This window comes from Anopheles gambiae, chromosome 2 (genome assembly GCF_943734735.2).
Source record: "Anopheles gambiae chromosome 2, idAnoGambNW_F1_1, whole genome shotgun sequence".
NCBI lineage: Eukaryota > Metazoa > Arthropoda > Insecta > Diptera > Culicidae > Anopheles > Anopheles gambiae.
Genome location: NC_064601.1, coordinates 84,367,964 through 84,392,390, shown reverse-complemented (window position 1 = coordinate 84,392,390; position 24,427 = coordinate 84,367,964). Strand labels below are relative to the sequence as shown.

The 24,427-nt window shown below is 43.9% G+C and overlaps 2 protein-coding genes across 3 annotated transcripts; one reads left to right on the top strand and one right to left on the bottom strand.

Annotated features, from left to right (window-relative positions):
- Positions 1 to 768: 768 nt before the first annotated feature.
- Positions 769 to 24,343, bottom strand: LOC1276130 (uncharacterized). 2 transcript variants are annotated; one of them, XM_061642741.1, is made up of 5 exons: positions 23,143 to 24,343; positions 6,870 to 7,397; positions 6,696 to 6,785; positions 3,086 to 3,538; positions 769 to 3,019 (listed from the first exon to the last, which is right to left on the bottom strand). In XM_061642741.1, the coding sequence occupies exons 2-5, from the start codon at positions 6,991 to 6,993 to the stop codon at positions 2,727 to 2,729; spliced, it is 960 nt and encodes a 319-aa protein (XP_061498725.1). In that variant the 5' UTR covers positions 6,994 to 7,397; positions 23,143 to 24,343; the 3' UTR covers positions 769 to 2,726. The 2 variants fall into 2 exon arrangements, with proteins under 2 accessions (XP_061498725.1, XP_061498726.1); XM_061642742.1 differs by having other exon boundaries at positions 24,184 to 24,337.
- LOC1276131 (vitellogenic carboxypeptidase) lies at positions 4,915 to 6,842 on the top strand. The gene is made up of 2 exons (XM_315441.5): positions 4,915 to 6,560; positions 6,674 to 6,842. The coding sequence occupies exon 1, from the start codon at positions 5,019 to 5,021 to the stop codon at positions 6,465 to 6,467; it is 1,449 nt and encodes a 482-aa protein (XP_315441.4). The 5' UTR covers positions 4,915 to 5,018; the 3' UTR covers positions 6,468 to 6,560; positions 6,674 to 6,842.
- Positions 24,344 to 24,427: the final 84 nt, after the last annotated feature.

The following is a 24,427-nucleotide window of genomic DNA, read 5'->3' as shown; positions in this document are numbered from 1 at the left end:
CTTCCACCATTACAAAGAACTATAAACTCTTTCGGTACTATTTTCATTTTTATGTAAAGGTTGTCATGACATATGATACAAAATGATCTTATGAGGGTAAGTAAAATGATTTGTATTTCAATGTTTCCTTTAAACTATAGTTTCACTTGAAGGGTTAAGTCCACTACAATGGTACAAAAAATACACTGCCCTGTTATATCTTCTTGAGTCATTGGAAACTATTATACATTTCCATTTCCATTCAAGATCCTCATACCGTCCGGAGAGGTGTTCCAAAGTGTAAAAAACAACACTTGATAAGGAAAGTTGAAAATGCTGTTGCAATACGAATATTTGTTGGAAAAAAAAACTTCTGCCGACCTTGCCCCTCTCTGTTTATTTTTAAAGTTCCTGGAAGCAACGTCTCTGTAGAGGTGGACCGCCTTACAGACGAGGAAGAGAGGGAATTACTGGAACTCTTGAATTACAATAAACGATTTACTCACCGTGTCGTTGGCGTAATAAGAGCAGGAATGATGCGCCATGCGTTTCTCGTACGATACCACGAACCCGGACCGGAGTTCGCCAAGATGTTCGTAGTGCTTGGGCAAAGCAAGGTGGCTAGTACAACATCCACCAACCCCATCAAAGCATTGGAAAGGACCGTGCACAATGCGATGTTTCGTGTGATATACTATCCCGAGTTCGAATGTACCTGCTTCCGCTGCTGTCACGTTGCCTCGCGTTGCAGTTGAACATTTCTTTCAACGATCAAAGTAAAGCAGCATCTTTTGGATTGTAACTTTGGGGATTCCCCTCGGCCTACGAGTAGCTAGTTGTGATTTTTTGCTTTCAATTTTATTACAGATTTTCGCTTAGTTTTTACTACTTTCCTTTTTCATACGCCCTAACACACCACGGTACGGTTTAAAAAACAAATGGTTCGACACAACGGAAATACGAAAGAAAAGCTTACTTAGACCGAATAGAAGAGTAAAAAACAGATTATGGAATGATCATTTTGAATGAATCACAGTAACGCACTACTGTCTTCCACGTGGTCATTTTCTTGTTTGTTATTGCCTTTTCTGACATTGCATGCTAGAGATAATTACAAATAAACATTGTGTGTTTCTATTAACTTTCAATAAAAAAAAACAAAAGCTGTGCTTCATTGCTAGACACACTTACACATCTGATGTTCATTCTAGAGAAAACCTATAAAAGGAAGTATTTTATGTCCAGAATTCGTACTTTGTGCAGTGAGATAAGTTTTCACATACCATTACTATGTGCTGCTGCTACCGACTTTTCGTCTGTTTCTTGACCGGTGTTTGCCGTTGTCTTTTATTTTAATATTTTGCTAGATCATTTTTTTAATCCTTTCCACTATCCACCACATCTCTCGATAGCAGCGAATCGTGGTTAGCTGCAAACTATTGCTCTTAAGACAAGCGAATACAGTACACACCTGGCTAAGACATAAGATCCGATGCGAAAGCACAGTCTCGCAACCGGTGTCTCACACCTAAACCGTTAACATTAAAACATAGTGGACGGTGTTGTTAAAAATGTTAAACTGATTCAAAATCCTTCTACCCAAAATCGAGAACAACGACAGTGTATAACAACGTGACTACACAGGAAAGAAAGAGAGAGAATAAAAACTATGCTAACTAATTTAACGAGAATACTCTTCTCCCTCGGGACGGAATGCATTGCCAAGTTGGTAATGGAACGTGTGTTGTTTGCTTCTAACGATGATACTACATTAACGCTTATAAACTTGGAAGACCACAATAATTGTTACGCTCAGGATATGTGTGTAGGTAGTGTGTTTAAAGAGAAATGTTTAAAACTACGCTTACCAGCTAGTGAATTAAAACAAATGGCCCAACGTAAGGCTGCTGCGCGTGTGCGCAAGCGTGTGAGAAAGGTGCGCCGGTACCACAATTAGAGTACTCTCTAGTACTCTCACGCTTAGCGGGTATCGATCCTTACAAACATCATGGACGGTAAATGGGATCCAATACTTTACACTATCATTGATACTACGAAACAGCGGGTGCAAACACTTTCACACGAACAGGAAGTGGAGAAAAATGGGGACGTGAGATTACGCGGTGATTACCCTATTTCTAATATGAAATAACGAGCTTTGCTAAAATACTTTCACATTCCAATAAGAACAACCTAAGTAAGGCATCCTTTGTGTTACTTGGTCCTGATGTGAGTGGAACGATCTGCCACACAATTTAAGATAGGAAAGCAATAGGAAAATAGTGCACTACACGTGTGCCTCTGACTGTCGACACACTAACGATTCTTGCACTCTCTCTCTCTCTCTCTCTTATAAACTCTTACTCTTAAATTCGATATGATAGTGCTGCTGCTGATACCAATTGATTGATTTGTTGCTGCCGATTATCGATTATCGCTAATATGGATTGTTTCGCGTTTTAGAAGATAGCACACGCCGGCATAGCGACAGCGACAGTTTTGCGCATAAATACTATTATTTACAAATCAGTACCTTGTTCTTCTCTGTAAGCTTACTACAGCTGGACGCTTGTGGTTTCCAATTGGACGGAATGTTTGAAAAAGTGCGCGAACAGAGCGACCCGAGAGCGATTGGGCGTGTGTGCGTGTGTGTCGTCACCCGCGCGCTCTCTCTCTCTCTCTCTCTCTCTCTTTCTCTCTATTCGTGTTCGACGATTGACAATCTTTACTCACTAATTAGCCATTCACTAAACATCTGTGCTGTGCGTTTGAATGCGCACCTTCTTAACGCTACCGTTGCGCTGCATCCGTGGCGACTGATTGCCGCCGGAGTAGCCCGGATTGCGGATGCCCAACCCGTCCGTGGTCGAGTTGGGCGGGCGGGGCTTCTTAAGGCTCGATCGTAGCGGCGTCCTCGTCACCGACCCGGACCCGATCGTCGAACCGTTCGAGACGGTCGTGACGGTGGTGTTGACCGACTGCATGCTACCGTTCATGCCGGAGGAGTACGGCCGTCCGGATGAATCCGTCACTGCAATGCCTGTTGGGAGGTAGTAAGAGGTGTGTGAGATTGTGTTGATGTAATTTGCCCTCCCTTCCCACTTACCATTTGGATTGTGTGATGTTTCTCGAAAGCCGGGATTGTTGTACGTTGACCCGGTGCGTGCTCCTGCTCCTCCTCGTCCATTGGCGGTAGCGTTCGACAGCATCGTCGGATCACCATCGGGCCGGTTCGTCAGGATGCGATCGTACGCGGCCAGCGCGAGCAGGGCAAGCGACAGCGCAGTGACGAGAATCTGCAGATAGAAGGAGATCCCCCGGGTGATCTGGTAGCCGCGGGCGTAGTCATCGGTCTGCAGCGCGAACAGTATGGCGGCCGCTATCGACAGACCGGCTGCCAGTATGGTGGCGACCAGCTTGAGCAGGACGAGCGCTTTGTAGCTCATGCAGACGCGATCGCGGGACGATATCATCGCTATCTGGATGATGCTCAGGATGCAGAAGATGCCGAACAGGGCGCATCCGCCGACCGCCAGCAGTCCGCTCACGAACACGACGGCTGATAGAGATGTGGCAAAAGACGTATGGAAGAAGTTTTGGTTCAATATTGCTCTACTTAATTAGCTGCACGATTGAGATTGAATATTTGGAGAGTTATCATTTTCTATTATCTTTAAACTTATTAGATAGATGATTGTGCAAGTACATCAGAGACTGGGCTAGAGCATGAACAACATAATTGACTGACTTTGTAGTTCACACATGGCTAATTAGGATAAAATTCCTTCTTCGCTTTATACAAATTGAAGCAACTTTTTTATTACCCCAGAGACATTACATTTCATTACATAAATGTAAATGTAAAGGCAAGGAGTATGACCAAGGAAATTTAGCAAATAAGCAAAAAGAAAGAGGTTTGGACACTGAAGAAATAATTAATTCACTGGTGTTTTAAACAGATGATTCAAATTCATAAAAAAACAACTACTCATGAGATCAAAAACTAAAGGTAAACTCGGTAATACGAAGACAAGCTGTTAGCGTTCTATTCGCTTATACTAGAAAGACAAAACAAAAATCTGAATAAAATCGATAACATGGACAAAGTTGTTTTTGAATTTTGTCAAGTGAAAGAAAGACTTTTTTTTCATAAATATTGAATAATTCATCAGGAGGATCGTTATAACCGCTAAAATACGGTATACAAAATTCCACATCATAAACTTCTGATATCAATTTTTAACGGTACACAGAGTTTTTAAACGGTTCTGATATTTTTGGCACACTTTCTGGACTCTGTCGCACGGGAAGTGATCTGATTCTTCGAGAAGCGGATGCGGATACGATTTCATCCTTATTGGAACTAATTCTAGTTTGCAATTATAATTGTGTGGTGTGTGAAAGGCCGCGATCACACGGTACAGTACAACCATAACAGCCGAAACCAGCCAAAGTCGTTCAACATCATTAGCCAATTTGTTCCATAGTGTTCCGGCGTCCAACCCCGGAATACAACCGAGAATAGTTACGCCCTAAAATTACAATTTCCTGTGTCTCTTTTGCCGTATCCTTGGCTTTAGAGGCTTTAGACGTGTAGAGCATTCGGTGAACGTTAATGGTGAAGATAGAATCAAGTACTATCGGCTCACCTTTCGGGCATGAGTGGTGTGTGTACTGCCCCTATGAGTCCAGAATGTTGAAGCTAGTAGGATCAACATCTCTATTTAAAAAAAGAGTCTAGAAGATTGTACCCAAATGTACACTACGCCTGAAAACCCCTGTAAGTTCATCAACAAAGTGCACCAGAAACAAATTCACCAATACATTCTCAGAAACACTATCAATAAAACATCGCACCGTCTTGTTAGCGCTGTTCCCGTAAACAAATCAGAGTTCAGCCTGTCCCGTCGACACAACTACCACCAACCATAATTTGATGATCGTTCGCTTTGTCCGATAAGAACCTATCAGTCTGTGTCAGTGGCTTGTAGACAGTACATCGCATATTGTCAGTAAAAGTAGCATTTTTTTCAGCTAGAATGTCCCAAAAAGTACAACCGTTTCTTCTGCTAAGCTTGCTCATCGCATCCACCAGCGGATTGTTCATCAATCCCTACGAAAAACTTTGGCACCGTGATGCACGATTTGCATCTTCACCAAACAAAGGTAACAATGGTGACCCGCTGCTACTGACACCGTACATCGAGCAGGGACGCATCGCGGAAGGTCAAAAGGCGGCACGGGTTGAGCACAGCCGCATCCGTGGGTTCGAATCGTACGCCGGCTTTCTCACCGTGGACAAGCGCTTCAACTCCAACCTCTACTTCTGGTACTTCCCGGCGAAAGCGAACCGCACCACGGCACCGCTCGTGCTCTGGCTGCAGGGCGGTCCGGGCGCTTCGTCCCTGTTCGGGCTGTTCGAGGAGAATGGCCCGTTCCGTATCACGGCCGACCTGCAGGCTGAAGAACGACCACACTCCTGGTACGAAAACCATAATCTGCTGTACATCGACAATCCGGTCGGGACGGGCTTTAGCTTCACCGACAGTGAGGCCGGATACGCCCGCAACCAGGTGCAGATCGGCGAAGAGCTGTACTCGGCTGTGGTGCAGTTTTTGAAGCTTTTCCCCGACCTGCAAACCCGTCCGTTCTACATTACCGGCGAATCGTACGCGGGCAAGTATGTTCCCGCGCTGGGCTACACGATTCATCAGAAAAATAGCAACTCATCGAACCCCTGGGTGAAGCTGGCCGGTATGGCGATCGGCAACGGGTACAGCGATCCGGTCAATCAGCTCAACTACGGCGAGTACCTGTACCAGCTCGGACTGATCGACGGCAATGCGCTGGAACGGTTCGAGCAGGACGAGCAAGCGGTGGCGGCCTGCATTGCCAAGGGCAACTATCGCTGCGCGTTCGAGATCATGGACGATCTGCTCGATGGCGATGCGAACGGCGGTGGTTCGTTCTTCCGCAACGTGAGTGGCTTCGAGACGTACTACAACTATCTGCACACGGCCGAGGACCCGTCCGATGCGGTGCCGCTGGTTGCGTTTCTAAATTTGGACGAAACGAGACGCGCTCTGCACGTCGGCGACCAGCCGTTTCACGATCTGGACGAAGCGAACCTGGTCGAACGGTACCTGGAGCAGGACGTGTTCGAGAGCGTCGCGCCGTGGATAGCGGAGCTGCTGCAGCACTATCGCATCATGTTCTACAACGGCCAGCTCGACATTATCTGCGCGTACCCGATGATGGTCAACTATCTGCAAATGCTGCAGTTCGACGGGGCCAACTACTATCGCGGCGTGGCGCGCGGCACGCTCGAGTTTGACGGGGAAATTGCCGCCTACTTTAAGCTGGCGTTCGGGCTGGTGGAAGTGTTGGTGCGCGATGCGGGCCACATGGTGCCGCGCGATCAACCGAAATGGGCCCACCGGCTGATAACGGCGTTCACCCATCCGGGCTCGGTGGTTGGGTTCGTTTAGCGAGAGATCGTTTCGCTGTACGCCTTTCCTCATTAACTGCTGGAGCAATCTGTTGCCCATTCAATTAAATCGTTTACAAACAAAAACATGATGGTATGTATGTTCCCTACGGTAAAATAAAGCTTCATGTTCGTGTATTCTCCGCATCTTCCAATATATCTAATCTACTCTCTTTCCCTCTCGTGTTTCACTTTCACTTCACGTAGTCGGGGGGTCGCACGTTCTTACCGTCCGGTTTGAAGCGTCCAATATCACCGCACCGTTCCCGATAGCTGAGCACCTGACACTTTTGCCAAGGACCGAAATAGCCACGATCCTCTGCAGAAAGGCGAGAAGAAAAGAGCAAACATAATAAAGCATTAGTACCGTACACCACTCTCCTTCTTTCTCTCTTCGACTGACCTATTACACGGCCCTCGTAGTACGCCCATACCGGCACGCCGACGGCTGTCGCACTGATGACCAGACAGAGGAATCCCACCGAGGTCACTATCACGGCGTAAACGTTCGGCTTAATTCCCGCCATGTCGCTGCTGCTGCTGCTGTCGCTGGTGGTGTTGGTGGTAACGGGCCGCTGCTAGCTGTTCACGCGAATGCTGTCGCATCTCGCGCGCTGCGAGTTGATCCTGTTCCCGCGTTGTTCGTCGCCTCGCTTCCTCCGGCAAACGGCTGCGCACTTCGCGCCTCTAGCCCCCCCGCTGACTATTGGCGGATGGCTCTTTCCTGCGTGTCCGGCGTGATTTGTCAAGGTGAAAAGGTACACCAGCCAGACACAGGAACCGCCAGCCGAGAGGGACGAGCACTAATTACAGCTGTCCCAGGTTCCCCCCGACGTCGATCACAGGACGGAGTTGTTGACCGGTTTTTCTTTGGAGTGGAAGAACTAATCGCTTGAACTGGAACTGTGTGCTGCGACGCGACGAAACGGTGCTGAAAAGTAAAAAACAACAAAAATAGAAACAAATCAATTAACGGGTTCACTGAAAGACAAGTTTTCTTTCGCCCTGCGCATGATGTTGACTGGGCTGATGAGCTAAACGATTAAAGGCGCGTGCCTCTTCCCGTCTACCAGTTCGCCTTACAAACCGGATAGAGGGAGAGAGGGAGAAAGCGTAGAGCCAGAGACAAACAACTCTGCTGCTGGACAAAGTGTTGGACAACACACACGCGACAGTGAACCTTATTCCCCTGTTCGGTATGACACACCGATCAGTTCCTCCGGCGACTGCATGTTTCCCCTTCGTTCGTTTCCCGCGTGTGATGGATGGGCGGTTTGGGAAAGTAATTAAAATTCCAATTCCAAAGATTGCATCGAGAGCAAAGAGCCGTGATTGGATTGCAGCGAGTCAGTCTGGAATAACAAACAGCGATACAAACCTATCCACCACCATCACTCACCACCACTTCGTTTGCATGTTGAGTGAGTTTTGGCGGGTCGCTAATAGAGCGCTGCGGCTTTCAATAGCACATTGTATTCTAAAATAGGGGTTGTTTCTTGAGAAGGCTGCTAGGGGTGGGGAGGTTTGTGTCGGAGCTGACGGATTAATGCAACGGGTTACGATCGTTTCAATTAACGAGCGTTTAGAGAAGCACTAAAATAAGGTTGCATCGGTGATTGAAAACACGATGAGGGTAACAGACTAAACATTTATGAGCTCCTACATACATATAAAAGCTAATAATCTTAAATGAACAAATATTTTTTTACGTTGCAGAGTATGTTGTGTGTGAAGCTGACAAATTCTACATCTGTTAGCACGTTTATATTCCCATATATTCGCAACCTGGAGTGGTTCAATAGATTCTTTTTGTTTAGCACAACAGCCCTTGTCAGTCAAGGCTTGCCACTAGTGAAGTGAGCTCGGCTTTCAGTGTCTTATTGTTTCCATAGCAGGATAGTGCACCCAAAATTTTGCAGTTTTTTTTTTACATATATCTTGGTCAGTTCTGAGATAATGTTTCTGATCATCGATTTGGTTTCAAACATGTAAGGTTATCATACTTGGTATGTTATTTTTAAGCCAACGTTAACCAAAACACCTTAATTCGACGACAAACAATTATGATTGTGGATATGAACGAATTAACATCTTTTAAGGTCATAATATGATTTTGATGAGCAAAAAGTTCGTGTGACCCTTATTATAAATATTTACGGCAAGCTTGTTGGAAGCAAATCCACCATCGACAAAATTTTTACTGTTCGGCAGATCCTCCAGGAGTGCCAGATCTCTACGCACCACCTATTCATGGACTTCAAGGCGGCCTACGACACCATAGACCGGAATGAGCTATGGAACATCATGCAGCGGTACCATTTCCCTGGGATGTTGATCCGGCTGTTGGAAACCACCATGAACGGGGTGCAGTGCAAGGTGAGAGTATCGAACTTGACGTCGGCGAAGCGAAGAAGCGTTTGAATCTCACAGGGGTCTGAGGCAAAGCGACGGACTCTCCTTCAACATCGCATCGGCAGATGTCATTCGAAGCGCGGGGCAAGACAACGACATCCTTGGCATGATCCTCACTGGTCTCTTCAATTTCTTGACTTCGCGGAAGACATCGACATCATCGGCAGGACAACAGCGAAGGAATTGGATTGAGAATCAATGCGACAAAGCGAATCCCTCCAATTTCTTGACTTCGCGGATGACATCGACATCATCGGCAGGACAACAGCGAAGGAATTGGATTGAGAATCAATGCGACAAAGCGAAGTACCTGCTTGCCGGATAACCAGACCAATCTCGAGGTGGTAAGGTAAAGAAGTCCTGCTATCTTGGGACAGTCGTTCGGGGTTTAGACGCAGAGGAACACAGCGAACTCGATGGTTGGATCAGGTGAAGCAAGACCTGTCTGAGATCGGGTGTCTACATGAAAGGGAGGCTACAGCCAGGGACCGAGCATCCCGGAGAATGTTTGTTGACTGGGCCATGCCATGACGCTCGACGCGGACCATGTGCTCATTCGTGAGCAGGCCAACAAAAGAGAGAGAGAGAGAGAGAGAGAGAGAGAGAGAGAGAGAGAGAGAGAGAGAAAGAGAAAGAGAGAGAGAGGACATAAAAGATAATAAGAGTCAAAAAGAACTCATTGTTATTATCCAAAATCGAGCATTCTGTCAATCAAAACTGGTAGACAAGATAAATCATTTAACAAATCATTTGAAATCCTATTCTAATCTTAAATTTTAAGCATTTAATGCTTCCTTATTTATTGTATTTTTTTTGTTATCAACATGCTTACATACTTATTTTGAATTCAAAGAATCACTATATCAATTAACAAAAGCAATGACAACAATAGAACAGTCACTTGAAGAGTTTATAGTTTGTCATTTGAAACGGCAACATTAAAAACAACAGTCAAGAGTATGTGTGAAAAATGCAACTTTTAATAATGTATAGATGATAGAGTAAAAAAACTTTTTATCTAATAAATTGCAATTAGAACAAATAATACAGGGTTTTCAATGATATTATTGACGTGTTCAGCGAGTTGTTGATTCGTTCGGGCATATAATTGACACTTTCAGCGAGATATTGAATTGTTCGGAAGCAGGCGTTGACAAGTTCGGAGATACTATAGAGCTGTCACTTTCGTACCCCTTGGACTGCAGCTTGGATCATTCTCATCAGAAGGTAAACAAACGGTTTTCGTAAAAATATGTTTGTTTTAACTAATTCATGAATTAAACAGCTTGGGGAATGATTATTAGCTACTTTTAGGACTTTTCAGAATGAAAAATTGAACCCTGCGGCACAGTGTGTAAACAAAACAAATGACAACACTACAGAATTGCTGAACTTGTCAACGCCTGCTTACGAACAATTCAATATCTCGCTGAAAGTGTCAATTATATGCCCGAACGAATCAACAACTCGCTGAACATGTCAATAATATCATTGAAAACCATGTAAATCAAAACTCTTGTACAAATGCATAGCTGAATATTTGAAAATAAAATAATTTGAATGTGGAAACCGTATAAACATGAGCGGGACAAAACTTGAACTGAAAGTTCTTACTGAACATGTCAACGTCTAAATCGAATATAATGCTCGCTACAATAAGAAAAAAGATTACAAATTCATATTCCTCCAGTTCGTCTCGCAAAGTGTCAAATAAATTGCTCGCTGAAATGCAGTCTTTTCTGATTAGTACCTCTATTAATACAATCCACAACTGGAAATGATGCCTGCATGAGTGTGCACGCAAAAGAATCATCGTATTGATCGTCTAAATGTCAATCGATCTCTAGCTTGTTTCAATCGGAATGCTTCTGACATAACCACACAACAACGCAGCATAGCAAATAGCAAAACCACCTGTTGTTACACCAACGAGCTAACTATTTGCATAACTATTTCCTCACCTAGCCCTGCTGCTGGCGAGAACACGTTCCATATCACAAGCATATGACACATGAGCAAATGTGTGTTGGCTCGGCTGATTGGACAATAAATAAACGACCAAATGGGCAGGTTGCTTATTCTCCTGAACTCATCACCCTCGCGGGACCTAAACAACACCACCCTCCTCAACCCAAGACCGATCAACCAAACAGTGATCACACATCACCGTAATTATGATGACGGGGGCGACGTCGGTCGATGTGGTCGACGCTGTAACGTAGTGACCCTTTTCTTGAACCATTTTCCCCCACCGGGACACATTTACAAGACCGGTGCGACATCATGTCAACATGGTCAGCCCAGAGACAAATGGCGTCATATGAACGCCCACGTGCTGCTGGTGATGATTGTCGGCGTCCGTGTCACACACTTCTTCTTCTGGCGGTACCTTCACATTCGTAGCACACAAAAAGGTGATTTCTTCAATAACGAAATTAATCCTACCCCATCCCTTGGTTTGCCCTTGGCGGTAGTGTTACACGATAGTGCCATATTCTACCACTTCTTGGCAGACGCGGCGGCGTTGCACCCTCTCTGTCACTCCCAGAGTTCTGGCATTGACACACTATATGGTGAACAACAACCTTGTTGCGACCGAACCATCAAACGGTACCGGATGTTATTTTTGCTCACGTTTCTCCTTTTCTCCAGAACGAACTCGTCGCCGTTTGCTTCAAAGCACCACAGCTTAACACCAGTTGATCTTTCGATGCTTTGACGATTGTGCAAGTGGGGTGTACAATTACGCGCCCTTCAGTGTGGTGGTGGTGGGGGATTGCAACATTTGGGATGGTGTTTTTTTATATCTTCATTTGGTTTCAGATAGACCACCACACCACAGCATTCTCTCGTGCGTTTGAAGAAGAATGGAAATATGAACCGAAATTTAAAACCAAACTAACATTTAACTTATGCCACCTTCTTTTTGTCTTTCGAAACACGGTCGAACAAAGTTCGGTCCATTTTTCTTCTCCTTTTCTTTAAAGGCAAAATAACAAAACCAAGCATTTTGTAAAGTGGTTCAATCAAATAATAAAATAGCTCCCAACGGTCTGCTAATGAAAGAATGACATCTTACGTCCAACAGCCAATTACTCCAAACGATGAATACATTTCCCCCCTCATTAGAATGTACTGCGAAATAATTATGCTAATTGATGGAAATGAAAACGCACACGTATTGCGTAAATCTTGCGGCGCACTTTTTCGAAACCGACTCACGACGTGTTCCGTCTCTTTCACTCGCCCTCTCCATTTCTACGCAAGGAATAAATTAGTACCGGGGAGCCCTCCCCGAAAGTACCCGCCGAATTTGCCCCTTCAACACCTGTTACGCACAGTCCCTCACCACAGATTATAGAACTTTGTTCCGGATTGCTATTGTGCCAGTTTGGAAGAATGTGTTGAAGTTGAACGAAACAATAAAAGAACAATTACACCTTTTTGCAATACCCTGTACACACACCACCAGCAACGTCACACCACATTGTTGTTCGGTTCTTTATGGTGTTGCAGTTGTGCAGTTGCTTCACTGTGTGCTTCAACTGTGTTCAGCCCAGGCCAATTTCATTAGAACACTCACTAGGAAAATGCATACAAAGCCATTCAAAGCACACACACACACATACACAGAGGGAATAACTGAATGCAGTTGCGTGATTCAAAATGACGGCTTAGTAGAAGTTCCCGAGCGGGATTTTCAACGACGCAATTGCAAACGCTAAGAAATAGAGAGAGAGAGAGAGAGAGGGGTGGGGATGGAAAGACCTGGAGACACAGCAGGAAGTCTGGACGGGGATGGTCATCTCATTTGAATATCGTATGATGCGGAGTAATTTTCTTTAGTGCATTGCACACTCACATTGTGTGTACGAGGTGTATACAGAGAGGTGGTCCACGGTATTAGTGAATCTCATGCGAGACTAATTGGATACCTTCAAGCGGCAAGAGCGTAAGGAACAATGCTGGATTGTGTTTGATTGCTTTTTTTTGTTACGCAAAGGTAGTGGCTTCAGCTTAGAATATGGGTCAATCGATATCAAGGGTTTGAAGGAAGGTTGTACCATTTTCGTTGTACCATAGAAACTGAAATACACTGTGAGGCCTTGTTTACTGGTTTTTTTTTTCAAACAAAAATGTTAGTCACATACTGAATTTGGTACTATCAAATTAATACCTCAACAATAACGTAAAACTCTTCATTTGAACGTCCTCTTCCTAACAGCCAAGGGTTTACGCTTCGAAGCACCACACCCGTTCGAAAGGAAATTCAGAAAGTTCAGATGGTTAAATCAATTTATCAATCACGGCCTGCTCGGAACTCATAAGTCACCTATCACATTTCGTGAAAATTCTCCCATCCCTTTCGGCGACCTTTCAAACCAAAGCCAAGCCCTCCTTCGTGTCTTCTTCGGCGTCAGCAATCTGTTGCATTATGCAATTTGATCTAGTTTCGATTCGATTCTGGTCGATAAAAACTGACCCACATCGCTACTGGTTTCGCCTATCCGTCTGTATAATTGAGTGTAAGGTGTTTCAAAAAGTTATGTATTACATTGTGTTTTTTTATATATTGATCTACAAATTACAATCTACAAGTAAGTAACAAATTACAGGCTCTGAATGTGTGATAATGATTTGATATTAAGTGATATCAGAATTGAAGAATTTGATATTACAATCTCACGGCGCAGCTGGAAGTGAATTTACATGAGACCGATATAATACAGTGACAGTACCCTAACGTCAGACTCCTCACATATTCTCCAACATTGCTGCTATCTGGACATGTCCTTTTTCCCCTTTTCGGAAAACTGTCTTGACACATGTATGATCATGCAACAGATCTGGCCGGAAAGTATACATTTCTTAACGAATCTTAACGTCCATATTCGATAAAATGTTGCTGATATTAGATAAATATAACTATCAATCATTAACGTTAGGCAAAAGTCTATATTTCGGAACTACATGATCGTTTGAAATGACTTATGTCGTGAAAACTAGTTTCAGAAATGATAAAAATGATTTGTTGAGCCAGCATAGGCAAATCGTATCCCCATCCATATGTGAAAACCAAATTCCGTTACGTCCTTTAAGTAGCTTCCTTCGTGATCTAAGTTTTAACTCTCGTGATTTAAAGATTTTCGCCCACTGTCTTCTGCACAAATGACACGACTACAAATAAAATCATTTCTTATATTACTTTATTACAAATTACTACAAATAAAATCATTTCTTACATTTATTTCTTTATTCACTCAATAACCAAATTAGCCTGAGTAAGACAATGAACAGCTTAGAAATAAGAGTATATAAATTACAATCTCCGTTAGTGTTGTTCTTATATTTCGTTATTTATTTTTATTTAGTGTTGTGATTTAGTTTTGTTCTCAGTTTAAATATGCCAATGTCCTGATCGATTTACATGTAAAATCTTCAGTAAATTTGAGCAAAGATAATTTATTTCACATGTGACTAAAGGCGATTAAAAATAATAAGATTTTTAAATCACAAAACAAATGTTATGTTCAGCTATAATTTATAAACACGTTGGCTCTTTTCCTATTAAATATTCACCGAGAACTCATACAAACACCCAAACCGAGAAGCATCAGCAACACAATGACCGCATGTCATCGATCGCGTTCTGTAATAGAATTTATTAGAACACTATCCTACCTTCTCTATCCCCATCTACCCCTCCTCACCCCTCTCCATACTCACACACAGACACACCGCAACCGGTCAACCGTGACGCCTAACATGATGACACAAACCACAGTAATGTTCGGAAGGAATTCACCGGCGCGGTTCCACCATGTGGGTCAAAAGAATGTGTGTGTGTGTTTGAACGCCCTCCCCCAGTTGATCGATTTCGTAATTCGCTGCGAAGCTTCTGAAAGAGGTGCCATCATCAGCATCGCCTCAAACCGCCACGAACAACAGATGGACGATCGATCAACGGGATATATGTGGCTTGCCCCTTTCCATCGCAATTCAACCCACAATTCGCTGGCTTTGCTAGATGTGTGCGAAGTTTGGTCCACTCCAGTTTTGGACGTTTATTTGCCTATCCGAGAGCTCCTCTTGGCTCTGTGTACATACCACCAGCTAGCAACCAGCCAGCCCCCAAAGGGAACTGAGCCGTTAAACCCCCGTGAACGGAAACTAATCAACCATAAAGCGTCATGAATTTTCGGCCAACTTTTACGCCTTCCGGTGGCTAACAGGGGTGGTTGGAGCAGGGCTGTACAAAAAGAAAATCCCGAAAATAAACTGTTCCAGCCCCAGCTGCTCGGTGGAATACACAGCGCGCTTAGCGCTGGGAATTAGCATGTGGAAAGGAACGCCAAGTAGTGATCCACATTTTCCACAGCCCGCAGACACACACACACACAATCAACGGATGATGTGATGACAAGTCGGTTGCCGCCGCGGATGAGTTCTTAACTTTCCTGCACCCCATCATACGCTCATTAACAGTAGCGTGCGCTGGGGAGAGAATGGGAACTATGCAAAAGGAAGGCACGGAAAAAGGGGTAAATCACGCATGCAGCGCAATTGCTACACTTTGCTGGAGCTTCATCGTAACTGTTTCGACACCCTCTGCTTCCCTTCCCGCTCGTGATGGTCCGTTATGATCGTTTTACGTCAAACATGGACACAAGTGGCCCACAGCGCTCCAGATGAGCAAGCAATCGAGCGTCTAAATTCATTGCACAAGTGTTGGGGGAGAAGATCGCTTTATGAACAGGAATATATGGTTTTATGTGGAAAAGACGCTTTTACGTAAACCAGAGCAAGCGATATTTCTAAAATATAATACATTTGAAAACGTGTTTCGAGAAACGTTGAAAGATTGTGAAAATATACTTGATAGGAAGCGATAACATGCTTTGGAAACAAGATCACAAAACTTCACAAATTTGGATGAATTCTGTTCTATGCAATCTGCAAGCAGACTCTAAACATGCAGTGTACATACATTTTTGTCTCTTAGACATGAAAGTTTGTTTGTTAATGAATTATGTTTCACTCTAGTCTAAATCAAACTATTTTTACATGATATTTAAGCATATTTATGACAAATATTATGTTCTATTAGAATAGGATATAAAAAGTCTGAAAAATTATTGTTAATTTTTTTTAAATTTCAAGAAAACACTTATTTACATGGTTTTCCAAGACACTTTCGGATGTGAACATAATTTTTCACCGAATCCAATATGTTTTTCAACAGCTGTCAAATTGTGTATTTGCTGCCAAATCAAATTGTGCCAAATCAAAATCAAATTGTCAAATTGTGTATTAGTTTGACAGATATTTATGATGTGTTGAAAATCGTGTGAAAGAACTGAAATTTTATTATGATGCAAATACACCATTTGACGGCTGTTGAAAAGCACCTTGGAAGCGGTGAATAATGATGTGACTTGGAAAATCATGTATTAACAGAGTTGTTTATACCTCAAAATACATGCCAATTTCGAAGACTCCATGAATATTGTCCAAATCGCTGTTAGTATCTTTTTTTAGTTCCATTCATTAAGTTATTCTGATCAATCTGATTAATGCTGGTACAAACAGTTCCTCAAGTTAACTCAAACAAAATTATCTATTTACAACTAAATTTAGAAGCCTTTAAAGACGCAATTTAACAGGAACAACGTGTATTGATTTCAAGTACTGTTGTAGAGGTGTTCCCCAATAACCACAACCGTACAATTCATTCAGGTCATTATAAAGAACGAACGACCTACGTTCATCTAATCAACGTTCGTTTCTTTACAAATCATAATGTACAGAGTTGTTTATAAAAAGAATGTCCTATCCGTCGAAATAAAGGACGCCCTAGTACGCCAGGTCGTTCATCTCCTCCAACAGAATTATGAACGTGAACCGTATGACCAAATCATTCACAAAAAGAACGTCCTATCCGTCGAAATAAAGATCGTCCTGGTCTGCCAAATAATTTTCAAGATGTAATAAAGTAATTATATTCTTCTCGTGAAGTGAAACCATGTACCATATATGCATAAACTGAAATGAACGAATGTATCTCTGAACTAGTACAAGAACTTCACGTTCATGAAAATGAACTGAATTTCCCAAGCCTAGTTTCGTCCAGCTCTTTACAGTTTTCTTTTGCTACTCGATCTTCTCAGCTGCCCTGTGCCCTATAGCCGATTAAGCTTTACTACCAAACCATTTGGGAAAGCATTTTCCCATGCTAAACATTCCTTTGAATATCTCCGCAGATTGCCGTCTGCAAAAAGCTCGGCCTATGACAAGAGACAATTAATATTGACGGACTGAATCAAAACTAGAGTTCGCCTGGGCAGATAATGGTGGGAAATTGAAGAAAAAAAAAACAGAAATGTAATAAAATACCCACAACAACAAAAAATAGAACCATTTATTTTGCACAAAAATGAGCAATAAAACCTGTTTGGCAGAAAGGCTTTTCTCAACCCTGTTGCGGAAAAAAGGCAAAGCTAAAAAGAGATGTTTTGTCTCTAACCGTTGGATGGAGAGGGCGAGAATGGGGAGCATCATTGCCGACACTCCTAATGTTTCACTTCCCAAACCCCGACCCAGCGAAAGGTGCATTTGAAGGGTGCAACGTGAGCCCCATCAACAGCAGTAATTGCTATCCGGCGTCCATCCCATGTGACGGCCAGCGGCCAGTCGATCGTTGGCCGATAGTAAACCCCCTCCTCTTACTACAAGTTTTCACTTCCGTTGCACCCCAGCCTCACCACCGGAGGAGGCGCTAACGCACGGACCGTTGTGTGTGAAAGCCGGCAATGCGCTTTTGCGTGCCGGCCTTGGTGCGCGTTTCGCTTGAGCTGGAAGTGTTTAGCACAAACGCACTGCACACTTCTCACGAACCTACTTACGGCATTGGTGGGATGGGGGGAGGGAGGGTTCTATAGAATTCAAGCACGAGATGATATTAAATATTACTCTCCGCCGGTAAGATTTAGTTCCACGACGCCACACAGTTGCTGTGCACCGTTGCACACGCCCTGCCCAACACCCGAGAAGGTCATCAGTATTCATCGATACCACCACCCTATCGGTCTCATCAGCGTATCTTGTATCAATGGAGATGACGATGGGAAGGGCTTCTTTGCAACTGACCTGAATGAGGTGCACCGAATGTGCGATGGCGAGATCTCCCCCCCCAACGTCCCCCACACAAACCGGTGCATCTAATAAACCCAACTCGATGTCGGCTCACCACACACAACAGGGTGAGAGATGTGGCAGAAAAAGTGCTTTGTCTATAGTACTGAATGTTTGGTGTTGCTTTCTATGATCGCGGGTGGAGTATGTTAATTGATCGAATCATACTGTTATATCGTACAATTGCGTACGATCGTGGTCTACATCTGTGCGTACAAACATCGATGTAAGTCTACTACATCAGTGAAGAGAGGCAGAGACAGCAAGAGGTCACATGAAAATGTACAAAATTACATAAGCCGCAAACAAATTTAAATTAACATTTGTTATGTCATGTGACAAATGTAAATTAACGCTGCTTTTTGACGTAGGGTAGGTGTACTAATTGTTGTGCTAGCACCAATTATTGTGCTAGTGCTATTAACTTTCAATTTATACGTAAACTAAAGCAACAGAATGATGTTAAAATTTCGATTATGACTCATTTACACTGAAACAGCACAGTTTTTGATTATGTAATTATGTAATTCTTCTTCTTCTTCTTTTTCTTTGGCGAGAAAGGCTTTATCCTCCTATGTTCTATCAGACTTAGGCCCGATTTTCCAAACTCAGAGGCTTACTTTCTCTATTATTAGCTTCGACTATCCGGAGTCATTTGCTTTTAGCAAAACATATCTGGTTTTGTATGTAAGGTGTATTGTGACATTTGTGTTCTTTTATCGGCATGTTGATGTTTATGGGATGTTGATGGATTCTAATTGGATTCTAATAGTAATAATATTAAATAATTATCTTATCGAATAATCGAGTTGAAAAAAAGCACAACAATTGATGCAAGAAAAACGGTCATGTATCAATTGTTGTGCTATTCCCATACTTACAAGTTTCGCTGTCAGATAGCAAAAACCAGTTGTGTCATTTCGCATGGATTATCGTCCAAAATTGACATTCAAAACTTTATCTTTAAAATTTAATATTTAATTGATTTTCAGCATCAGCATTTGATAACTAATTTTGTGATTGTAAATTCCTTAAAACATTCAATCAATTTTACTTGATAACACAATTCTAGCACAGTGTTTTGACTAGCACAACAATTAGTACACATAACACATCATTTGGTATATGGAAGAGGTTTTGGAAAACGGTTATAGCTTTTGTAAAAAGTATTTTTTTTTTTCAAAAAATAAAAGCAATAATGTAGCTAATATATGTGCCTATCTACTTCCCCTTTGTTTATGAATTTTTATTCAGTAGTTTCGTCACAATTTTTGTTTTAATCCAAACGCGGTACCAACTCGTCCATAATTGGTGCACCTACCCTATGTCTAACAGTCCCATGCCAAGCGTACGGTCTTGTATACCGCAGATTGCTAGTACAAATCGAATATGCTGCTGCCTCTGTAAGCTCCACCAATACTAGATTCGCGCATGAGGAAATATAGTTCATTATCTCTATATATTTTTAAATTAAATTTGCTTTGAAACTGTGAAAATGAACCTCCTGCAACGGACGATGATACATCACCACCACCACTGCACATTTATTCCCTCGATTGATCAAACAAGTAACAGAGAGAAGACACGAATTAAATTATTTGGCATCCATCCATCACGCACACGACGCTTGGACAGGCCATGGCCCCTCCATTAGGTGCTCTTTCTGCCGGATGGTTTACCCCACGCCCCACGAGGAGGAGGTGCACATTGGAATGTGACCATGGAAACGCACTTCCACCTGTGACCACCGATTGCAGTGGCGGTAGGTGGGGGGGGGGGGGTGTATCCATTCACTTTTAAACGTCTCACACGCCAGCCAAGCTGGCAAGCTGGAAACGTATGCGCAGTTCGTGTCCGTGACCAACGCGTTAAGAAGGAAAGGGGTGAATCATCCCGGCCGGGGCACACACCACACGGAGCTCGGTCGGCATTGCGGCAGCGTGTTGGTGAATTCATTAAACAAAACGATGCAGTTGCAGCTAACAAAAAGCGTAGTAACTTGTAGGCCGATGGTGGGTCCCCCCATCAGCGTTTCTGTACTGGTTTAATAGAGAAATACATTTTAAGTACGTAGTAAATAGTTGCTTCTTAACACAGCGCAAACAGGTAGATAAGGGTTTTTCCTACGAATGGAGGGGCTTTAAGGGTTTTTTTTTGCTAGCTAAATTTTATAGAAAACGCGCCAACCCTTCCGCTTGTGCCCCGCCTCATGGCAGTGAAACTTTTGATTCACACAGTCATTAGCATGCAAAAGGGAGGGAGGAAGCCGCAAAGAAAGAACAATTGCATCTCTCACTGGCCAACCGCCGTACTGCCAGGGCAGGGTGAAGAGGTGCCACGTACAACTGAACGAAAAGTATGGAAAGCAGGGAGGGAGCAGGGGGACGGTTCACTGCGAAAAAGGCTCGCGTGAAAATGTTTGCTAACGTCAGTAGATAGAAATCAAAAGTTTCATTTCGTTGTTTGGTGGTGGTGATTGTATTTCTTTTTTACTTTTCTTCGTGCTTCCCACAAGCGAAACCAATGCCACCTCACACAGGTTGTTAAAAAAGTGAGCAGTGTTTAGGAAAAAAAAATAAAACAAATGGGAAAACTGTGAAAATCTCTTAGGCCGTGTACTGGTTGAACAGTTCGTCAATATCTTCAACGATCGCGATCAAAAATTATGTTATATTAAATGTTATGAATTAGATACCGTATTGCTTCGAATTACGGACTTTTAAGACATGTTTGACATGTAATAATTTCTTACTGATTCAATTGTAATCGACCATGCCTCTGTCTAACTACATTTACTAATCAGCAAACCTTCTAAATTTGAGAAAAAAGCAAAACTGCTAAGAATGCCTCCGGCGGTTAACTGACAGGCCGAAAATATTTGTTTACCGTGGCATAAGGGCCTAATATGAGCTGAGGACACATTTTTTAATTGATTCTAGTACATCATGGTAATTAGGTAAAATTAAAAAGCGGTATGGCCAGAAACTGGATATGAAGAAAATCAATAAAATCATGACGAGTGTCCGGAGTTTGAAGCTGTCCTTATTTTGGATCTTCACGGTACACAAACACATAGTTTTATTTAAATTTAAACCACCCTAACCGAACAAACAACGTTACAAGGAATTTCAAGTATGTTCTGATGTATTCAAATAATGAAAAATTGCTTCTTTTTGCAAGTAGCGGAATCTTGGAGTATCAATACCATGTTTAAAAAAACAGTGTTTAAAGCGTTTTAAAAATGGTCGTGTTGGCGTCAAAAAGACGTGATTTTTTGGACAATGGAGCAAGAGGGTCCCCCGCATAGGGTAAGGCGGTAATCTCAATATAATAGGCTTTTTTTTAAATATATTTGCACTTTTTCACCTGTGTGGCACTACTGTATGTCTTGAGTAACTTTTGGACCCTCTCTCGACCCTTCGTTCCTCTTTGTTTTGAGAGTCTAATTGATATGGTTGAAAGGTATAGTTTTCTGCTCGATGATGCATATGAATGCATATGAAATTAGGCACAGTATATCTATTCTTTGGAAGAAAACCATCGGTGTACTCTTTTGGACATTAAACTAAAGTTTTAATGAAAAAAAGCTTGTGAGCACTGTTGCCCCTAAAGCACTCTTACCCCAAATTCCGCTATCTGATATTACAAAGATGAAGTATATTAAAATCATCCTTATATATTAAGCCAGCCAACGAAGTATACCCAAGTTTTGATGATCGATCCATGCGATCCCGACAATCGCAAGTCAAAGCGTGACCGAGAGCACAGAGCAAACCTTTGTGCAAACGTTTGCGCCCAACCGGTGACCGGTGGTGGCATGTGTTGTCACAGATGTTGTGGGGGGCCACGATGATATCGCCTACCCGCGCGCATGCAACTGTGTAAACTCGAACATCAACAACCATGTGCACATTAATTTGAATTAGAATTTCCGTAGTCCCTTAGAACCGGTAGAGCGCATTAACTTCATCGCAGCCACGCCACATCTTCCGCCTCTGTTCCGCCATAGAAACAGTCCCGCGCAGACGGCGAAGCATTAGGCTGGAAGATCGCGCCAGTGTTGGTGTCGGGCCTGCTGGAGAAAGAAGAAACAAAGCTCAGCAAATTGACAGCTCAACTACGCGCAGCCGCCCCAGCGTTGTCTCAGCTCGCGCGCGATACCGGTTTCCTTTGCTGTTGCGTGGCGATGTGGTACGCAGCCCAGCCCAGCGCGCATTCCTTCCAGAGCCTTTGCGCGCGCGCACAGCGAAAGCGATTTGCATAATACAAGCTCTCCTACGCGCAAACGTCGACACAAAGCGGGACGGAAGGGAAAGCGCCGAAAAAATAACAGGAGAAACAAGTCCTCCTCATATCATCAACCTTGATTCCGGTGGAATCACACAAGCACAAGCACACACACACACACGTCCGACTCTGGATGCCCTTGTGCTGGGAATGTGCTGGGGACGCGACGTTGGCTGGAAGCATTTGTCTCGCCAGCAGGGAAAACAAAACTTGTTGTTAGCCGCCCAGCCCAGCCCAACACACCCTTGTTTCTCTTCCTTCCTCCCCTCGTTCCAGAATTATCATGCGCACACCGGTGTGGAAGGAGGGGGGGATTACGCGCAAAACAACTACGCCCCAGAGCAACCGGTTGATTTCCGCCGTCTCGCTGACCACGTTGCGCCGACTGGACACGAGTTTTGGAATTCATATTTTCACCCACTGCTTTCTCGTGTCTCTCTCTCTCTCCCGTTCGGTCCAAAACGCGCTCTCGTTCAACGTGAGGGGTAGCAACGTGAGCACATTTTCCACCCGTTGTTATTGTACAGGTGTGTTCTTTCCGGGTTGCTAACCTCTGTGTTGCCCAATTTCTTCCCAAGGCCCTCGTGGAATGCCTTGGGCAGCGCGCATTCGGACCACTAGCACGATTTTTTACTAAACAAAACACACTCACCACCGCAGTAGGCACAGGCGTGTGATGTTTGCACAACTTGCAGCAACAGAAGTGAAGCACTTTGCAGCTTCCTCTACCCATTTTCTCCGCCCTCCACCCAAACTACAGTGGAAAAAGAAGAAGCTTGCCCTACCTTTTGTATTTCCCGATGCAGCAGCAGCAAAAAGAAGACGTTCAACAGGCTCACATACACACAACAGCACATACACGCACGCGCCCACCTGGGGGATGATGCGCGGATGGTTTATGTTTACTTTTTCTTTTTACGGCTTCTCAATTGCTTTCTTCGGCCATTCTCCACCGTACCAACACACAAACGCCACGCCGCAGAACAAACGGTTAAAAGAACTACACACTAACACACAAGTGCACACACATGCACGGTGAGAGTGAAGCTATTTCTCCATTTGTTGTTTTTTTTTTATTCACCTCACTTCCGATCACCCCAACATGGGCTTTCTTCCCGTTTTTTTGTTGTTTGCGGTTGTTTGGGGGCCTAAATTTTGGGGTTAGTCACACACCGCACACACACACAAACACTCGGACGCCCATACACACCACACCTTTACAAGCAAAACCGTACACACCGCGAGGGTGACGCACCTGAACGGGCTCCCCTTGACTTTTCTTCTTCTTACGTGCAGGGGGGAGGAGAGAATGGGAGGCCGATTCCACGGGAACGATGACGACGTCGTCGACCACTACACAAAACAACAGAAACACGCACACACTGAACACGCAAGCAAAATGCAAACGGAGCGACGGTGGGGGGAGTTGTTGCTTGGATGCCGCGTGCAAAAAAAAACACCCACCAACAAATGGACAAAACGACGGCGGATGGGTTTGGGCGCAGTAGGCGAGTACGGGGGGACCACACACTACACGTTTTCACTCACACCACTCCAGCGGACAGTGAACGCGCGCGGCTCTCTTGGTATGCGGTGGATCGGCTGCATGCATACGTTGTATTATTATTATTATTTTTCTTCCCCTTTCACTGCTCCCTTTCGCGGGGTTGCCGTGCCCCACATTCAACACGACGCACCGGAACGGGCTGTGCTGCTGTTAGCTTGGTGGCTGTTTCGGAAATTGACGCTTTCATTCATATTTCACACAACTGGGTAGTGAGATTACGGAACACTTTACACGGGACAGGTACGGACGGGTTACTTACACTACAAAACAAACAGCGTTGGGGAAGCGATGCTTTTTTCTTTCTTTCTTTCTTTCTTTCTTGGGCTGGGATAGCGCTAATCCCCCACGGACCGGACGGACCGCACAAACACCGACGACGGGAGATGCGAGAGAACTGAACTCGCACACACAGCCCCGCCGAATCGGAATGAATTCCAGGAAAGCTCGGAATGAACTGAGCGACGAGCAGGTGAGATCACAGGTACCTTAGCGTGGCCATAGCG